At 41.3% G+C, this 17,332-nt stretch overlaps 1 protein-coding gene across 1 annotated transcript; it reads left to right on the top strand.

Moving 5' to 3' along the window:
• The first annotated feature begins 6,165 nt into the window (after nucleotides 1-6,165).
• Nucleotides 6,166-16,838, top strand: LOC124160426 (sterile alpha motif domain-containing protein 5-like). Its single transcript, XM_046536283.1, has 2 exons — nucleotides 6,166-7,506; nucleotides 16,575-16,838. Exons 1-2 carry the CDS (start codon nucleotides 7,045-7,047, stop codon nucleotides 16,836-16,838), a joined length of 726 nt encoding a protein of 241 aa, XP_046392239.1. The 5' UTR covers nucleotides 6,166-7,044.
• The last annotated feature ends 494 nt before the right edge of the window (nucleotides 16,839-17,332 follow it).

Raw genomic sequence — 17,332 nt, 5'->3', positions numbered from 1 at the left:
CCTTATTCTCTCCACCAGGTAAAACAGGTTTATAGACAAGTGTTAATGACCCTAAAACGGATTAATGAATAAAACTATTATATTTACGTGTATACAATGATAGGATTAATCCATGACCGTCGTTTTCCTGGGACCTACGATCGTCTAAACTGTACATCTACATCTACATAATACCCTGCGAGCCACCTCTAGGGTATTGGCAGGGGGTGATCAATCACCAGCATGCAATTGGACTCCCACATGCACACCTCACAGTCCAAAAAACGTCACGCATATTAACAAATTATACATATGCTGTTAGAAATAATAATAAAATTGAGAAATATGCATTGATTTTTAAATAAATTAGTAGGCTACACTACAAGTCATCTAATCTATTTATGAGTTCTATCGCTGCCGTTATGATCTCTTATTGACCGTGGAAAAAAAGACAGTAGGTACAAGCCATGCCGATGAGAATATACGAGAATCATCGCAGCCTCTTTGGTATAGTAAAGATGGAGCCACCGAATTCTCTTCCTATTGGTGGAGGACTGAGTGTCTTCGTGGTCATATTCACCCCAATTGACGGTTTACCTCAAACGGGAAGTAGATTGTATTCGATTGTTATGGCAATTTAAATTGAGCAATTCAAACCGATGGAGTTTTTCTTTAAATTTTCAGGTGAGTGAAGTTCGTTAGCGCTCTTCCTCTGGTGAACGATAATTTCCTCTGCCATGGAATTGGTGAAATTCGTGAGTACAAACGGAAGTTTTCCCCTTATTACATCAGGTTGTGATTAATTACTATGTGATCTCTGGAAGACTACAGAAATGTTTGTCCTTTCCTTAATGTTGCTACGATTTAACTTGCCGTCAATCAATTCCATTTTTTAATACGATGCAGTAACAATCGGACGCCCTTTAATTTCCGTATGTACGCCATCAACTCATTGGAACAATGAGTATGCTTCATTTAGCATTTATAGCTAGAACAACGCTGCATGAGCTTATTTTTTTATATTTTCTAAACTAAAATGCTACTCTTTAATATGTTGCTCTTTACTTCCGATCATACGTAACCAGGAGAGGGTAAGGAAGAGATAGCATTCAGTGGCGGCTTGCCCATAAGGACTCTCAGACGCCGCCCCTCCCAAAGATTGGAAAAATGAATAAAATTAAATACAAATTCAATTCTAATTATAAATCTATTAACCAAGGTGTTTTTTCAATCAAAAAAATCGAAAATGTAGGAAAAACACGCAAAAATAGCGCGAGAAGTTCGCATTTGTAGCCGCGGGGCGCTGTCCAGAACGTCCCAATCCATCACCCTGCAGTTATATGAAGAGTGGTAGTGGTGGGGGCTGCTGGTGCTATGACGCATCTAAGCTTGTGACTTATGGAAGTCTTGGGACGCCGCCCGAGCATGCGCAGAACGACGTATCTAGTGAGTTGACATCGACGCGCCGCTCGGCGGCTGTATAACCTTGGTGTTGCAGAATACCTCGTTTTGGTGACCAGTTGACTTATTATGTGTAAATTGTTTTAATATAAATAGGCCTAATTGTAGTTGAGTTAATCGAGTTAGTGATTGTTATAGTTTTAGTGCCAGTGATTGTGTTGTGCATTAGTGGTCTCTAGATTGCCTGAAAAACTCACTAAAATACGCAACATATTAAAACATTTTGACCCTCCGGTGGAGTTTGCCCCTACCAGCATTTGACTCACGAGCCACCACCGATAGGATTCAGAGACAGAATGACAGGGAGTTGGCCTCATTGTGGATTGAAAGAGGGAAGTCCGTGTTGGGAGGGAAGGCAGAGCGATGTAATCTGCAAAATGCTTCCAAGTCTTAATCGGCAGAATACTCATACAATATGAATGAAATTAGAACATATTTTAAGCAACAACATATTATTATTAAATTTAATTAAAATTAATTTAGAAAGCCATAAAAATAGTCTGTTTAAGGGTAAATAATATTTTTACCTCAACCATTTATATGGGTTGATCCTGAAGGTTTGAAATACTCTGAAACTTCATTCAATAGCATAAAACAATCATTACTCAACTAATCCAAAGTAAATTTTGTTCATATTAAGCTTAAAAACTTAGTTTTTTTGTAAGTTTTTAGCATTAAGGGGTTGTTTTTGCCACTAAAAACAACAAAAATATCCTATCGGCATAATATGGATTTTGAATTGGAGGGTTGTATTAACCTAACCCCAGATTTATAAGCAAATTGTGTCAGTTTGAACAAATTGCTAGGTTTCGCTCTTCATTTGCGCTTCATTTCCTGTACGTTTAATAATAACCCCTTTTCTACCCATCCAGCTGCCTCAATCATTGCGTGGTATAATGTGTTGTAGCACCAGGCCTCCAATTTTACTATGATACAAATATATTTAGTGGGGACTGCGATAGGTTTGACTGTTTTGAGTTCGTCTTAGTTTGTTAAAGTTTGTTAAAATCTTGAATAGTTCGGAGGGACATTTGATTCCTAGCTGTATCCGTTCGGAAAACTATATCGAGTATTTAATCCTCTCTTTCGAACCTGGAAATACAGTGCGCTTTCATGATGATATTCCCGGTGTTTGAAAGATATCTTTTCTTAATTTCTCAGCAATCACGCCGCTTCCGAGTGCTTGTGTCTTGACGTGCGGGAAGTGGCAGCTTGTTATGCAAGGTATTCATGCCCAGTAATTGATAAGGGAATTCATTTCTCGTTTATCCTCGATAGCTCACATAGGAGGTCGTGAAAATTAAAGCAAGTTTAGTAAATACCAAGAACTTATTATTATAACCATGAATGGCAGGGACTTCACAGAGCGATTTTGTTCTGTGTAGAAGTATAAAGCGTTGATAGTATTAGTATGGCGGAGCAGCGTAGCAGAATTAATTAAAAGTAAGTCATTCGTCACTCTGCCTCACTTATCAACCTGCCAGAGTCACCCCTACACATTTTACGTAGATGTGGCATTGGTAAAGAAACACTACAAAAATAGTAAAAAGTATAATAATATCTTTATTTGAAGCATATACACTAATAAATCCCAAAATATTGGGTTGCAAAATCAGGGAGGGGTTTAACACCATGCCAACGTTTGCTGACATATTTGAGGGGGGGGGGTAAAAATGGCCTAAAGCGTGCTTGCATAATACTTAAACTCACAGTCCCCATAAATTAGGAAAAGCCCGTGAAAGTGCATACAGTGAAGGAGGATGCGAGGAGTCATTAGGTGCAGAGACGGAGAACTGAGGTGCAAAATGAAGATAGATGACAAGAGGCAAAGAAGAAAGTCTAATTAGTACTAGCAACTAATGCCGTAAAAATACATTGCATTTGATGATTCAATATTTAATCCGCTGCAGTCGTTCCTCGGATAAATCTAAGAGCGAATTTTTCCCGTAAAACCCACATCCCCCTCTCCATAGATGGGGCAGGAGGAATGTTGAAGAATTATTTTGAAACATTTTGTTAAATAAACAGCGTGTTTTCTGTTAGATCCCGGGTGTCGTCATAGAAATTTCAAAGTAGCGGTTATTGTTGTAAGTCTTATTTACCAGTGAGTGGTTAAAAGAAAAATATTGTTTTCCCGATGGAAATCTGTTTTATAGCCTTTTAAGCGCACATGAACAAAAATAGGATTTCATTTGAATGCATATTCTACAATTATTTTGAGTCTTATGTGACAAAACGACCCAGAAGGCTGCAGGACTGAAGTTATATTTATTCTCTAAAAATTCTTCCACATTCCCCTTGTAACCTCCCCACCCCACTACCCATAGGGTGGGCATGAGAATTCTTCGAAAGAAAGAGCTTAGATTAATCCGAGGAGCAGCTGCACCAGATGTAATGCTTGCTTTATATGACTTTGCGTCTTTCTCGGCCACTACCACCGTTTAAGTTGCTAATTGCCATCTTTTCATGAGCGAATGGATGGAAGCGGACCATTGGGACTGATTTAAGGACCTTTTTTGCTGATGGTTTTCACTAACATAAGCATTTAAAGAATCATTCTGTCCATCTGAGCAAAATGATGTACAGAATTGACTTTCGAAAATATAGACCCAACATAATATTTTACAGTTAAACGCGTACGGAAGGAAAAATGTGACGTAGTGCATCATTCATCCGGCTAATTCCATCTCATCATCATGAGTCAGCAACCCGAAGATCCATTTGTTGCAGCTCTTCACTCCACTTTCCTATCTGCTAACCTTTTCAAAGCGAGGCATCTCTTACATCCTTAATGACTTGCGCTGTGCAATTCATTCGTGGCTGTCCCTTGCCTCTCTTCCCTTCCGCTTGGTCTTCTACAATTGTCTTTCTAAGGTAATCACGCCAAATGATAAGGCAGGCTCATTTATGCCATCTTCTTATTAGAGTTTTTTAAAGACTTATATTTTCATTAACGTGTACATTTAGGAAGGAGGACGAGAGAAGACTCGAGGCATTCGAGATGTGGGTGTGGCGAAGAATGGAAAAGGTGAAGTGGACGGAGAGGAAGAGGAACGACGAAGTGCTGGACATGGTGGGTGAGCAGAGGCAGCTTTTAGATGAGATACGGAGGAGACAGAAGGTATGGATGGAGTTAGTGCTTAGCGGGGAGGGGATGTTGAAAATGGTGCTAGAGGGAAGAATGTTAGGCAAACGAGGGAGGGGAAGGAAAAGAATAGGATTTTTGGATAGAATGAAAGGTAGTAGGTCTTATTGTGCTCTGAAGAGGGAAGTGCATGATGTAAGGGGAGGCTCCCGGAAATTCTTCGTAAGCGCTCCATGGAAACCTACCTTAATCGGTAGAATACTTTAATAATAATCTTTTCTTTATGAATAAAAACTTTGGGCCATGGCCCAAAAGTTTTTTTTCATAATGACTAGCACCCGCTAAAGTTTTAATGAAGAATTACTTATCTTTTCGCCCACTATTCCTAGCTCTTCCTGATTACTTACTCTGTTTATTCATTTCATTGCTCTTCCGTAGGACCTCATCTCGAAGTCTTCCAACATTGACTTCTCTGCTGCAGTCAGTATCCATGCCTCGCTCCCGTATAGAAACATGTTGCATTTATGAATTGATTCCTTAGTTTATGCATTAATATAAATAATTCCAGCTACCACACCTCGTGTCTTTCCATGTAATCCTCATTTTAAGACATGAGGCTTGACATACATCCGTTGATCACTTGTATTCCAAATACAGAGAATAAAATTCTGCACCGACAGTCAGAAGTTAACCGGAGGCCAACCCGTGAAAATCATACAGCGTCTAATTGGCCTAAGCTCCTTACGATGGAAAGGTATACACTGGTCTCTTACACTATTGAAAAGTAATGTCCGGTCCGGTGGCGTGACCAGGAATCTCGTTCGGGGTGTAAGGGGGCCAAAAATAGGGGGGAATTTTTGAAAAACAGGGCACTATGTAATGGGTTTTCAGCTAATTTTAACAATTTTCGTAATCGAAATAATTTCATTTGGTAAAGAAATATTTTTTTAATTCAAGATTTGTCAAAATTTTTTTTCCTTCATGAAGGAAAATAATTGTGTTTATATTTCGGGGGGGGGGGGGGGTTCGGGACCCCCCGGATTGCCCCCTAGTTACACCACTTGTCCCCTATGCTTAGAATAATGAATTTATTTCTCCAATGCAAATTTCGTGGCAAGGGCACATCCATGCATGCTGAAGTGGTGGTATAAATCAGTGGCGCCGACTCCATGGAGCCTGAGGGGGCCCGAACCCCCTCAAAAATTCGTTCTAGGTGTGAGAAAAAAATATTCTATGCTTGTCCATTTTCCCGGAGTGTCCAGATATCGAGATTCGAGTTATCAGGGTTCTAATGTTGATCATATGACTTGTAAAATGCTTAAAAAACTTAAAACTCACTACTTATAAAATTTCCTGGGGCAAGATCCCCGGTTTGGCCCCCCCAATATTTTTTGTAAGTCGGCATTCCTGGTGTAGATACGCACAGGAGCATCATCGAGAATTCAGTGCAAAAAAGCCCATGATGAGAGAAGGATCGGGATGTCTTGAGGCTCTCGCCGCGTGACTGGCTGTATAGATTCCCGCCTCCCCCGTCACCTGTCATGCGCGCAGCGGTCCGTCGCCCGGTGCTCCCCTCTGGCGGCCTCGAGGCCAACCACTTGGATCCCTCCCTCTACTACTCAATACGCGGCCGTCAACCGTCGGCGTCGGTCGCCTTGCGGGACTGGATCTAGTGAGGCAGACCCGGTCTGCGGGATCGGAGCGCCTGCCAGCGAACGGCATAGGAGTGCGTTGTTGTTGTGCCGCGTTTGATCCTGTGTTCATCGTGGTGTTATCCTCCCTTGAACAGGGTGTCATTGTTATTATTGTGTGTTCCGAGTGTGTGCGAAAACAAGTGGTTCGATTTGCTCTTAAGAGTGAAGTCCTTGGCAGAAATTTTATCAAATCGTGTGTGCGAATAATCTCTTTGAAGAGTTTTGTACGCGTTTCGCCGGTTCTGGAGGTATAAGTCCGAGGATACATTGATGTCATGAAATAGATGTTTTCTGTTAGGAAGTTAACCGTACACGTGCGCTCCCCATTTAACAGTTTTTTTTTTTCAAAACGTGCCCAAGTGTGTGAGTTACTACGAGGTGTTACTTCGTGTTTGTGTCGGTACCACATCGGTGTCATTAAGTGTGGAAAAGAAGAGGATAGATTTGTGAAAGAAAGGAAGAAGTCGTTTGATTGTAAGCTTACCGTGCGCTCCCCCATTTCTATCTCCGTTTCGTGTTAATCCTTTCCCGTGTTGTGCGGGGTTTTCCTGAAAGTAAGAGGTGAGGAAGGGCGATAGTCGCAGGAAGGTCGTTGGTTGCGAAGGCCTCGGCGGGGCGGGTGATGCCTCTCGCCTCGCCGCCCCTGTCGAATCTTCCGCCGAGATCACGTGCCTCCTGACCACCACTGGGCCCTCCAGGGGCCCGACAGATCCCGGCGTCAACCTGAACCACTTCCCGACATCCTCTGCGCTAACCAGCGACGACCATTTCAAAGCATCTGTTTGTTTACTGTTTCTGTCAACAGCAACAATTGCCGTCGTAATCATGTCGACGAGCGCGAGTAACATAGTTGCGGAATGGCTTCGTTCGCTGCAGTTGGGCCGTTATGCCGAGTCCTTCCTGGACAATGGCTACGACGACCTGGAGATCTGCAAGCAGGTGGGCGACCCAGACTTGGACGCGATCGGCGTGTTCGAGCCTTCACACCGCAGCCGTCTGCTGCACTCGGTGCGGGCCCTTCGGGAAGAGGGTGCCGCGTCAGTGTACTTCACGTTGGAGGAGGCTGCAGCCGCGGCGGCGGCCGGCGAAGAAGGCGGCGGCGACTCGTGTCTGCCGCAGTCTTCTTCGCTTCTTGTTATGTCAGCCGATGGCGGCAGGTACAGGGACGAGTACGAGGAGGGCAAGGCCGAGTTGGTGAGGATCCCCAGGCCACAGCTCCGGATGCTGCTCAGGGACACGCTGGACCGGGAAGGAATCAGACTCAGCTGCAGGCCTTACTCAACTTCGGTGTGTACCAACCTACGGATTCCACCAATTAATTTGGGTTATTCGTTTAAAAAATCATATCGAGCGGAGGACGGGGTGATCAATGGTTGCAAATCCCCCCAAAGATATTTAGAACCAGTGGCGTTTATGATTTGAGATGGCGAGGGGTCCCAAGCCACCCACAAAAATTATGAAAATAAAGACAAAAATATGTAATTAGTATCTGAATTGGCTTAATGGATCTCGCGCGAGGGCATTATCTCAGCATGCTGTGTAAAATATTGTTATTCATTTTTCTTTTGATTATATCGATTCATTTTCTTGAGTGGTTGCCTATTTGGGTACGCGCGAGAGATTGAATAAGACAAAACAGAAGCGTCAAACCACCAAAGAACTGGATTTGACGAATATTATTAGTGTCTCGATGGATGCGATCGCGTCTCCGAGGTAACGTTCTGCGTTGGGACCAAAACAACATCTCGAATCGCGTATTCTCGGGGGGAATGAAGAAGTAGGGGTCCCGCTCCCCCCTACGAAATGAGGTTGTATGTACGCCACTGTGAAGAAACATATAGTATCAAGAGTTGGTCCTCCGAATGCATCCCTCCAATGGACAGTCCTTATTCCACGAAAAACCTGCTATTTTCTCCCTCGCTTCGGTTTTCATTCATAACGAAAGTATTTGGGTTTATCGACTCGTAGTTGCGAGGCAACAAAGCTTTTCACAGGTGCGATATCGCCTGAGTGTGGATGGCACACATTTGGTGTTACAGGCATCCTTGAAGTAAATCCTGAATTGATTACTTAATGTGGGTATTAAGCAATGAAGAAGCACCCAGCTTTTTCTTCATTTGGCCTTCCCTGAGCTGCATCAACGGGACTAGATGCGAACCTGTAGTCCCCAAATTTAAAATTAATTATTGGGAACAGTGGCGCCGACTCCACGGGGCCTGAGGGGGCGTGATCCCCCTCAAAAATTCGTTTTAGGTATGAGGAAAAAATGTTTCAGACTTGTCGATTTTCCCCTGAGTGTCCAGATATCGAGATTCAAGTTATCAGGGTTCTAATGTTGATCATATGATTCTTCTAAAATGCTTAAAAAACTTAAAACTCACTACTTATAAAATTTCCCGGGGCAAGATTCCGGTTTGAGCTCCTCCAATATTTTTTGTAAGACGGCATCCCTGATTGGGAACTCCCATTGGACATAACGGGAATTGAGATAGATGTTGTTGTGTCTAAGTTAGTCCTCCCTCTCTTGTGCCTGTGCTGTTTATTGCATAAAATGGCAGGACATGCGGCTGACATTTCGACTTTACTTAATTTATTTTAAATCCAAACTTCGCCTCAGTGAATGAGTCATCAATCCGAAGATTGGTCGAACGCACCTCTCCGCGCATTCCTCCTTTCAACTACTTTTTTTATCATTTGCATCTTCTGTTTTGCATCCCTGGACATGGTGGGTGAGACAGCTTATAGATGAGATACGGAGGAGACAGAAGGTATGGATGAAGGGATAACTGAGTGGGCAGGGGATGTTGAAAACAGTGTTCGAGGGTTGAATGTTGGGTAAACGAAGACGAGGAATGGAGGGAGTAGGGTGTTTTTAGATGGAATGAAATGGGTTAGGTCATACATCTACATAATTCCCTGCGAGTCAACTGCATGATGTTTCGGAGGGAGTGATCAATCTGCAGCTTGTAGGACGTTTCCCACATGCACAGCACACGGCCGTAAAAATGTTACGCAAACTAACAAATTATACTTCCACATTCAGGCAAAGGCAAAACTTGCCAACTTCTCGTGAAGGCTAGCTAGAACATACTGTTAGAAATAATTAGAGAATTCAGAAACATGCAATGAGAAATGCATAAGTTAGAAGTCTAAACAGTAATTTAACTAACCTATTAGTGAGTCCTAACGCTGACGTTATTGTCTTTTATCGATCCCAGAAAAAAAGGAATTCTGAATCTTGTCTACAGTCTCTCTTATTTTATTTATATGATCTCATCTGCCTTAGTATGTTTGCGTTGCTAAGATATAGCTAACTTCGTCGGAAAATAAACTACTCCTGAATTTACATTCTGGGTTTAGTCTATTTTCAGTCTACGGTCTGACAGAGATTCTTACCCTAGTTGTTCTAAGAGGTCAGTGACACAAACCCAAAAGCCCGGCATAGACCTGAAGAACTTAGGGTTCGCCAAGCGTATTGTGGGAAGATTTTCGGATGAGAAAGTAAAAGGAAGGTGCTATTTCGCACTCGTCCGACCGCACGTTGAATATGCAGCGAGCGTATGGGATCCAGCAGAGAAAGACTTAATCCGCGAACTGAACGCAGTACAAAGAAAGGTTGCGCGTTTTGTCAAAATCTGCTGCGGGCGCACAGGCAGCGTTCCTCAAATGTTAATTGAATTAGGCTGGGAGCCGCTGGAGGCTGCGCGCTAGGCTTGGATTGCTTGAACAATTGAGAATTGATATCTTTAAAAGCGACCCGGAGAACATAATATTAGAGCCACACTATATTTCCAGGTCCGACAGAGGCGATGAATTGAGAGAGGTTTGTTGCCGAACGGATAGAATCGTTTTTCCCCCGAACCATGAAGGATTTTAACAAATGCTAGTCTTAATTTCCTTAGAGCACTTCCTTTTTATTTTTAAATTTTTATTTGTACGGCTGGTGTTCTAACACCCCTTGCCACACGTATTTTAAGCAGCTTGCGGGGTATTATGTAGATGTAAATGAATTTACGATTACCTAGACCTGTTATTTCCCAAATATGTTTATTCCACGATAAAATCATTCATGAGTCTAACTTCAGGATATTTCACAGATTCTGGAGTCTCTAATTTTGCACACGGAATGTAATAGCTCTTTAGTGGGGAGTATTTTTTTCCAGAAACCCATTTCGACGCATTTTTATCTTCAAATTTAACTCTTGATTCCACGCATAGCACCATGCATGGATTTCAGTAAGGTCATTCGTTAGTTCATCCCTATATTTACTGCAATGGGTATCCCTATAAACTACAGTGTCGTCTGCAAATACTCGAAGTTTAGTGTCCAATATTTCACCAATATCGTTGATAAAGAGATTAATGAGGAGTGGACGAATGAAACTACCCTAAGGGACCCCTGAATTCTAAGCTCGTTGGTGACCGCACCGTCTAATTCTACTATTTGCACGCGGTCGCTCAAAAGTTGTCTTATCCAGGAAATGACATCGTCATCTAGGCCGTAAGATTTCAGTTTTATAAATTACTTTCGGTGGGGCACTTACTTAAATTATTGTTGGAATTATGAAAAATCGCGTCCACTGGAATGTTATCCTCTCTGGAGAGTAAAATGTCTTGGGCTGAAAGCGCTATCTAGGTTTCGCAGCATCTACTTTTTCTGAACCCGTGTTGATTTTTCATTAACAAGTTTTGCGTATCTAGGTGTTTCATTTATGAGCTTACAACGTGTCCTTCTTGTATACATTTTTGAAATGGGTGTTAAAATAACAATTTTGTAGTCATTTGGTACTTCGTATTGCCATGAGTAAGTACTATGTACTACTACATATATACTTACTCTATGGTATTGCTTGATGGATTTTCTAAAGGCATTTTGTCTAGACCTGGTGATTTGTTTATACTGATTGTGAGTGATTTCAATAAATTTTTCTATTCGGTGAGCAATAATGTTAAGATGCGGCATCTTTCGTATGCGGAGATTGTCTACTGTCTCGTATGAGTTCTCAGTGAACACGCTCTTAGAGTAGGGATTTAATAAATTGTCTTTATCGTCACTTTTCTTAACACTTCTCCACTTATGATTTTTTAGCGAACTATCTGTGAATCTTGTGCTATGAACTTCCCAACGAAAGGCCAAAATGCTTTTGGGTTATCACGTAACTGCTCTACTTACGAGTGTTCTCCTTTTAACATTCGTGAACGCTTCCTTCGTGGTGGCTTAAGACAACTTATACTTTTAAAATATTAACTCGCGATCATCAGCGAATAAGTCAGCACTGATTTTTAAGAATTTTTTGCATGGCACGCTCTCTGTCGCCTTAATGATTTTCTAACTTCTGCGTCATACCATCTCGTGTTGCTACATACTTTTTTTATTTTGCCAGGAATATAAGTTTTAATTCCTGAAGTTACGAGCGAAAGAAAATCTTTCCAAGTACCTTCTGCATTTTACTCTTTTATATATTCTTGAAGCTCGAGGAAATAATTTTTCAGAGGACTCTTCAGCCCATCAAAATCATTTTTTTAAATGAAAACTTTCCGTTCTTTTTTTAAATTTCAAGCGATATTAAATGAAAACTTAGCGTTACTACCCTATAGTCATTAATTCCTTCGACAGTGCTGACGTTTGTTACCTACTGTAGTATATTTGTCGCTAGTAAATCAAGAATATTTTCTCCTCTTTTAGGTACGGAAGCTGATGGAGGAACCAATTTTATGGAATATTCACGTGTTGAAAAAATCATTCTCACTATTTCTTCATTTAATGCGTAGAGTCGGTTTGGTTTACGACTGATGGTGTAAAAAGGACCCCATTTCAGTGGTGAGAATGAAACAGAAGAAGAAGTGGTAAATAGGCTGGCCTTAATTTTAATTTTGTACCGCTAGTTTATCGTTTTTTCTCATGACTTGGCAAATAATGAGTTATATTAATTTTTTTACTGTTAGGCTGCATAGCAGCCGACACTGGAGCGACATTTGGTGAAGTTCAGGGAATGTGGATCTGGTGGTCAACAAGTTTTGAATCGCATTTTCGATGTTATTGTTTGGGTTATCTTAACTCCAAGATAGCTTGAATTCGTGGAATTATCGTCATACGAGCGGATTACGTTCGCAAATGTTTGCTTTCCAACAAAAGTAAACTCATACAATCACATTCACGGGCTTAACTTGTTGGAACCATGTTTATATAATAATGATAATTAACGTAAATGACCCCAGCATTATGTCCACAATCGTAATTTTATATTCGACGGGTTTCAACGCCTCTGCATCATAATCAAGAGAGCGTAGTTGTGAAAACATATTCTCAACTTCTCAACTCAATTCTATTTTAAGGGATACATACAAGTTTGCATAAATTTTATCCAGCATACTTTTAAGTCGTTTAAAAGAATATGTTTGAAATCTACTCTTACATCTACGATATAGGTAATTGGGCAGTTATCCATCCCATGTATCGCGCTATATTTGTCTTCATCCGTGTTTGTCTTCTAGAGCGACACGGATTCTGTCATTTGGGATATCCTTTATGTTTTAGGTCCGACATTAATGAATGCATTGGATAAGAATCGCTATTGGAGGGAGTGTTGTTGGAATTCATTTTTCCCCAAATAATCGTCTACCCCAAAGAAAGGCTGCGTGGGAAAGAAATCACTCCGGCACATATTAAGGGCTTATAGCGCGTCCTGATTTTCCACTGGAGACCTCTCAAAGATTAAGAGACGTTACGCATCAAGGTGTGATCGAGTATTATTCATTACATTTTCTAGTCATTTAAAAGCAAGCAATCGAAGTCGCCTCTGACACTTATCATATAATTAGGTACATTTCCCGCTAATCGTCCTGTATTTTTCTCCACCTGTAAAGATTACCTTTTTTAACATTAATTACCTTTCATAGCGGCACAGAGAACATTTTCCCAGAGCCTACCTATGCTTCCAGGACCAACAGCAATGATAAAGCAAGGGAAATATTTTGGATCGAATATAGGGCTTCATTTTCCACCAAGCAGTCAACGACTTAAGTAAAAGTTACATCTACATCTACATTATACCCTGCGAGCCACCGCTAAGGTGTTTGGCTGGGGGTGACCAATCACCAGCATGCAGCATGCAAGAGGACCGCCACATGCACACCGCACGGTCATAGAAATATTACGCATCCTAGCAAAATATACATGCATATTCGTAAAAAAAACTTGCTAATGGTAAGTAATTCCTTGAGCAAATATATGCAAGGAGGCATCCTAGCGAGTGACCCCAATAACCCTTTCAATTGAGACAACGTTGCTATCCTTAATAGTACGAGGGAAGAATGACATTTTAAATCTCTCTGTTTTGCAGTCTATTTCTTTTATTTTTTTCTCATGATCGCGTCTACTATAGTACGATGGTAAACGAAGGATATGATTCGCGTCGTCCGAGAAAATATCTTCTTCGAATTTCCTAAGTAAGTTAAGCCTATACTTCGATCTACGCTCCTGTAAAGATTCCCATCCTTAACCGTGTAACATACTGGAAACGCTGCACTTTTTGTGGTAACAACTCATCACAAATCTGGCCGCCATGCGCTGTACTCGATTGATTTCAGCCATTAGACCTACTTCGTAAGGGTCCCATACGATAGCAGCATGTATTGGTTAGGTGGGGCTCTGTTGTCAAAATCACTCCAACGCACATTATCGAAGTTATCGTAGATGTTGTGGACGCCCGCAGAGGTCCGTACGATCAGACCACGAGCTCAGTTCTCCGTGGGAAGCGGGCGTGTTTGACTTTTTCGCGTGGACTCCTCAATCGGTAGTAAGCCGTGGCTCTCTCCCCCCCCTGCCTGTGTTATGCAGTGGGACGGAGGGGAGGGGAGAAAGCGAAACTGGAGTGGAATGGGGGACGAGGGGGGTAGGGGGAGGGAGGGGTGGTCCGTGTGACTGAGGCCGTTCCCCTTTCCATCCTCGGTTGCATTCCATTGTCGTGGCGGCGGGAGGAGAACGTTTTTCACCCATTTCCCTCTTTCTTCCTCTCCCCTCCTCCCCTTTAAGGCGGCAACTACGAATTCGACCCTGCGCTTTTATTAAATTCTTATGCACGTGAAAGGTGACGGAGGGAGGCGAAGAAAGAGGAAGTATTTTATAGTATTTACATTCGCAGGCGCTAGTATTTGTTTACTCATTATAATATCAAATATTTAACCTATTTACTTCTATTGACCATACTGTAGTAGTATTAGTGGATATCTTCTATCAAAATAGAATAAAATAAAATTACTTTGTTTTATTCCATACTTTATTTTCTGAACATCAATAGCAACACTTCCCATTTCTTACGACTGCTACAATTTTCTTTAGCTTTATATACTTGTGTTCTTTAATTTCGAGGTTTTGATTCTCGTTATATTTTATTTACTTGATTCTCGGCATATTTTTGGTTGACGTGACTCCCGTAACATTATATGTATTTTGTTTCTTGTTATATATTATTTAATTTCTTGTTATTGCGCCACTGTGAATTGGCAATTATTGCTGTATGTTGGCTTTTGAAATAAATAAATAGCATGACCCGGGTTTCAGCATCTAATGCTATCTCAGGTACAATTCGATGAGTGGCTTGCTCTTAAATAGGTAACCGTGGGTGGAGGGGGGGGGGGGACATGAAAAAGAGGGTGGGAAGGAACATTGATGACGGGTTTTTATTTGATGACCCCCTTTTTCATGTTCCCCCCCCCCCCCTCCACCCACGGTTACCTATTTAAGAGCAAGCCACTCATCGAATTGTACCTGAGATAGCATTAGATGCTGAAACCCGGGTCATGCTAATTAAGTGTAGGATAAAAAAAAGTAATTTAATTTAATTTTATTCTATGATGAAACAATTCCACAAAGTAACGCCTGAGACAGTGTCTTATGTCTTCTATCAACTTAAGAGTAGATAGCGATATTTGATGGAGCTGAGTAACATGAAACATAATCACAGATACACTACATTGTATATTCCACTAATGTTTATATTAGTCTGGAATATGAGACCTTTGAGAAAATGACTTATTGTTGGTGTACAGTGTCAAAACCTGGGTCAGTCTATGAAAAAAACTGTAGAAAATATAATGTTATCGTATTTGTGTTTATATTTTTATTATATCTTAATGTTTTTATGCATTTAGTTATTTATCATGTAACTTTACGTCACTCATAATGCATAATATGTTCCTGGCGTTGATAAATTTCCCTTTACTGTTACGCATATACTGGCGGTTGCCCTTTTGATACTTGGTGAAACTGCTGGTTCTATTGTTCTTTTTTCCCATTTAGCATTTAATGGATTGGGAGGGTTATAGCAATCCTCTCCTCTTCGCTCGGTTAGTCACATCAAATGATTTTGTTTCGATGCATCGTTAAGAATTTGGATGGCTAAATTAACTATTTCTTTTGTAATCACCTCTTTTTCTAACCACTTGGGTGGGGTGACATTTCGCCAATTATATTTCTCTATCCTCAAGGTATTAGCAATTCTTTCTCAGTTTTATTATTAAGAAACATAGCAAAACTAAATGAAAAAAATTCAATCTGAGAAATTAAGAATTTTTTGTTAGCTATAGCACACTACTGGATTTATTCAATGACTTCACCAAACTCGAACTTGAAAATGGAGGTAAGTTTGCTTGTAACGGTATCCTCAAGCATATTTCAAGATAATAAGCCATCTGAAGGTCAACAATAATTTACCATTTTTAAATGCTTGCTCCTAGGAGTTGAAATCACTTTCCTAGAAATGACATTTGGGGAAAAAGCAGGTTGTCTCGTCCTATATCTCAAATCAGTCGTAGAGACAGAGGGAAGATGTGTGAGTCATTTCATGACCCTCTTGAGCCACCCCAACTTTTGACCGAGTTTCTTCGAAGCAAATGGAAAGCCGCCAGACCCCCTCTTGTCTCTCTCGGAGATATTGAAGCAGGTCTACCATTTGATTGCATTTATACGCGCAGTGGGTGACATTACAATTTGTGGTCAGCTGAAGAAACCTCTCCCCAAATTCACATTAATTATCGTGCGAAAAAATTCCCCTGGACCAGGAATCGAACCACGGACCATTGACTTTACATTCAGCCTCAGCGCAGATCACGACACTAGCCAAGTTATTTAATTAGCATGTCATTTTTACCTAGCTCAGCGGTGCTAGATGTCCGTGGTTCGATTCCCGGCCCAGGGGAATTTCTCTCATGGTAAATAATGTGAATTTCACCGCAGTGCAGGAGAAGACCACTCTCCCCCATTATATATTCGTCATTTTTCTGTGGCTGAAATTGCGAACGGCTAGCGTTGTATGCAGTCAGTGGCTCTAGGATGCGTCTAGGATCTGCCACAGGGAAACAGAGGAAAGATTCATATCGTCTTAACAGGAGTTGACTTCGACCTATTTTCTGGAAAGCGGAAGGCAAGCCCCTCTCCTCCCTCGCCCTCTCTATCTGCCGCTTATATTGACCGTGGCAGGCCTTCAATTGGCTTCATCCCCATTGACCCTCAATTTCTTCACCGCCACAGCAATGCTCTTCCCACGCACTTCATCTTGGGGTCTGGGTCAGAGAAGTGGCGCTTGCTTATGCCGGGTCTACACTTGTACCTTAAGTGACCACATGTTGGTTCTCTATTTAAGGTGGTAGTGTAGGATTCACCAGCTTCCTATAAGTACACCTTCACTTAAGACACTGAGAACCCATACTTAAATTGCGTAGGCAACTGTTTCCGCACGGCTGACTCTCTTCAATTGCTGTAAATGGCACATGATAATACCCATCCCACCCCTGACTCATCCCGTTGATTATGTTCTAAGTTGTGCTGTATTCCATGATGTGGCTATTGAGTGTTCTATTTCGTTGGTTAACTTTATTGTGTTGGGGTTATTGAATGGACGAATTTATTTTGTGGAGTTTCTCATCTTATTTTTGGTTTTATTTCCGTGAAAACAAATTGCTATGCCTGTTGCTCACGGTGAAACCCGTTTTATAAAACTTAGAAACGTTTTAAGGAATTTTAAGACTAAGACGACGGCAGAGGATCCGGTGAAACAGTTAATTTTCCATGGTGTCATAATCGAAAATAACGTATTAAACGAATTCACTTAGC

This window comes from Ischnura elegans, chromosome 6 (assembly GCF_921293095.1).
Source record: "Ischnura elegans chromosome 6, ioIscEleg1.1, whole genome shotgun sequence".
NCBI classification, from domain to species: Eukaryota; Metazoa; Arthropoda; class Insecta; order Odonata; family Coenagrionidae; genus Ischnura; species Ischnura elegans.
This window is presented reverse-complemented; position numbering and strand designations above follow the sequence as displayed.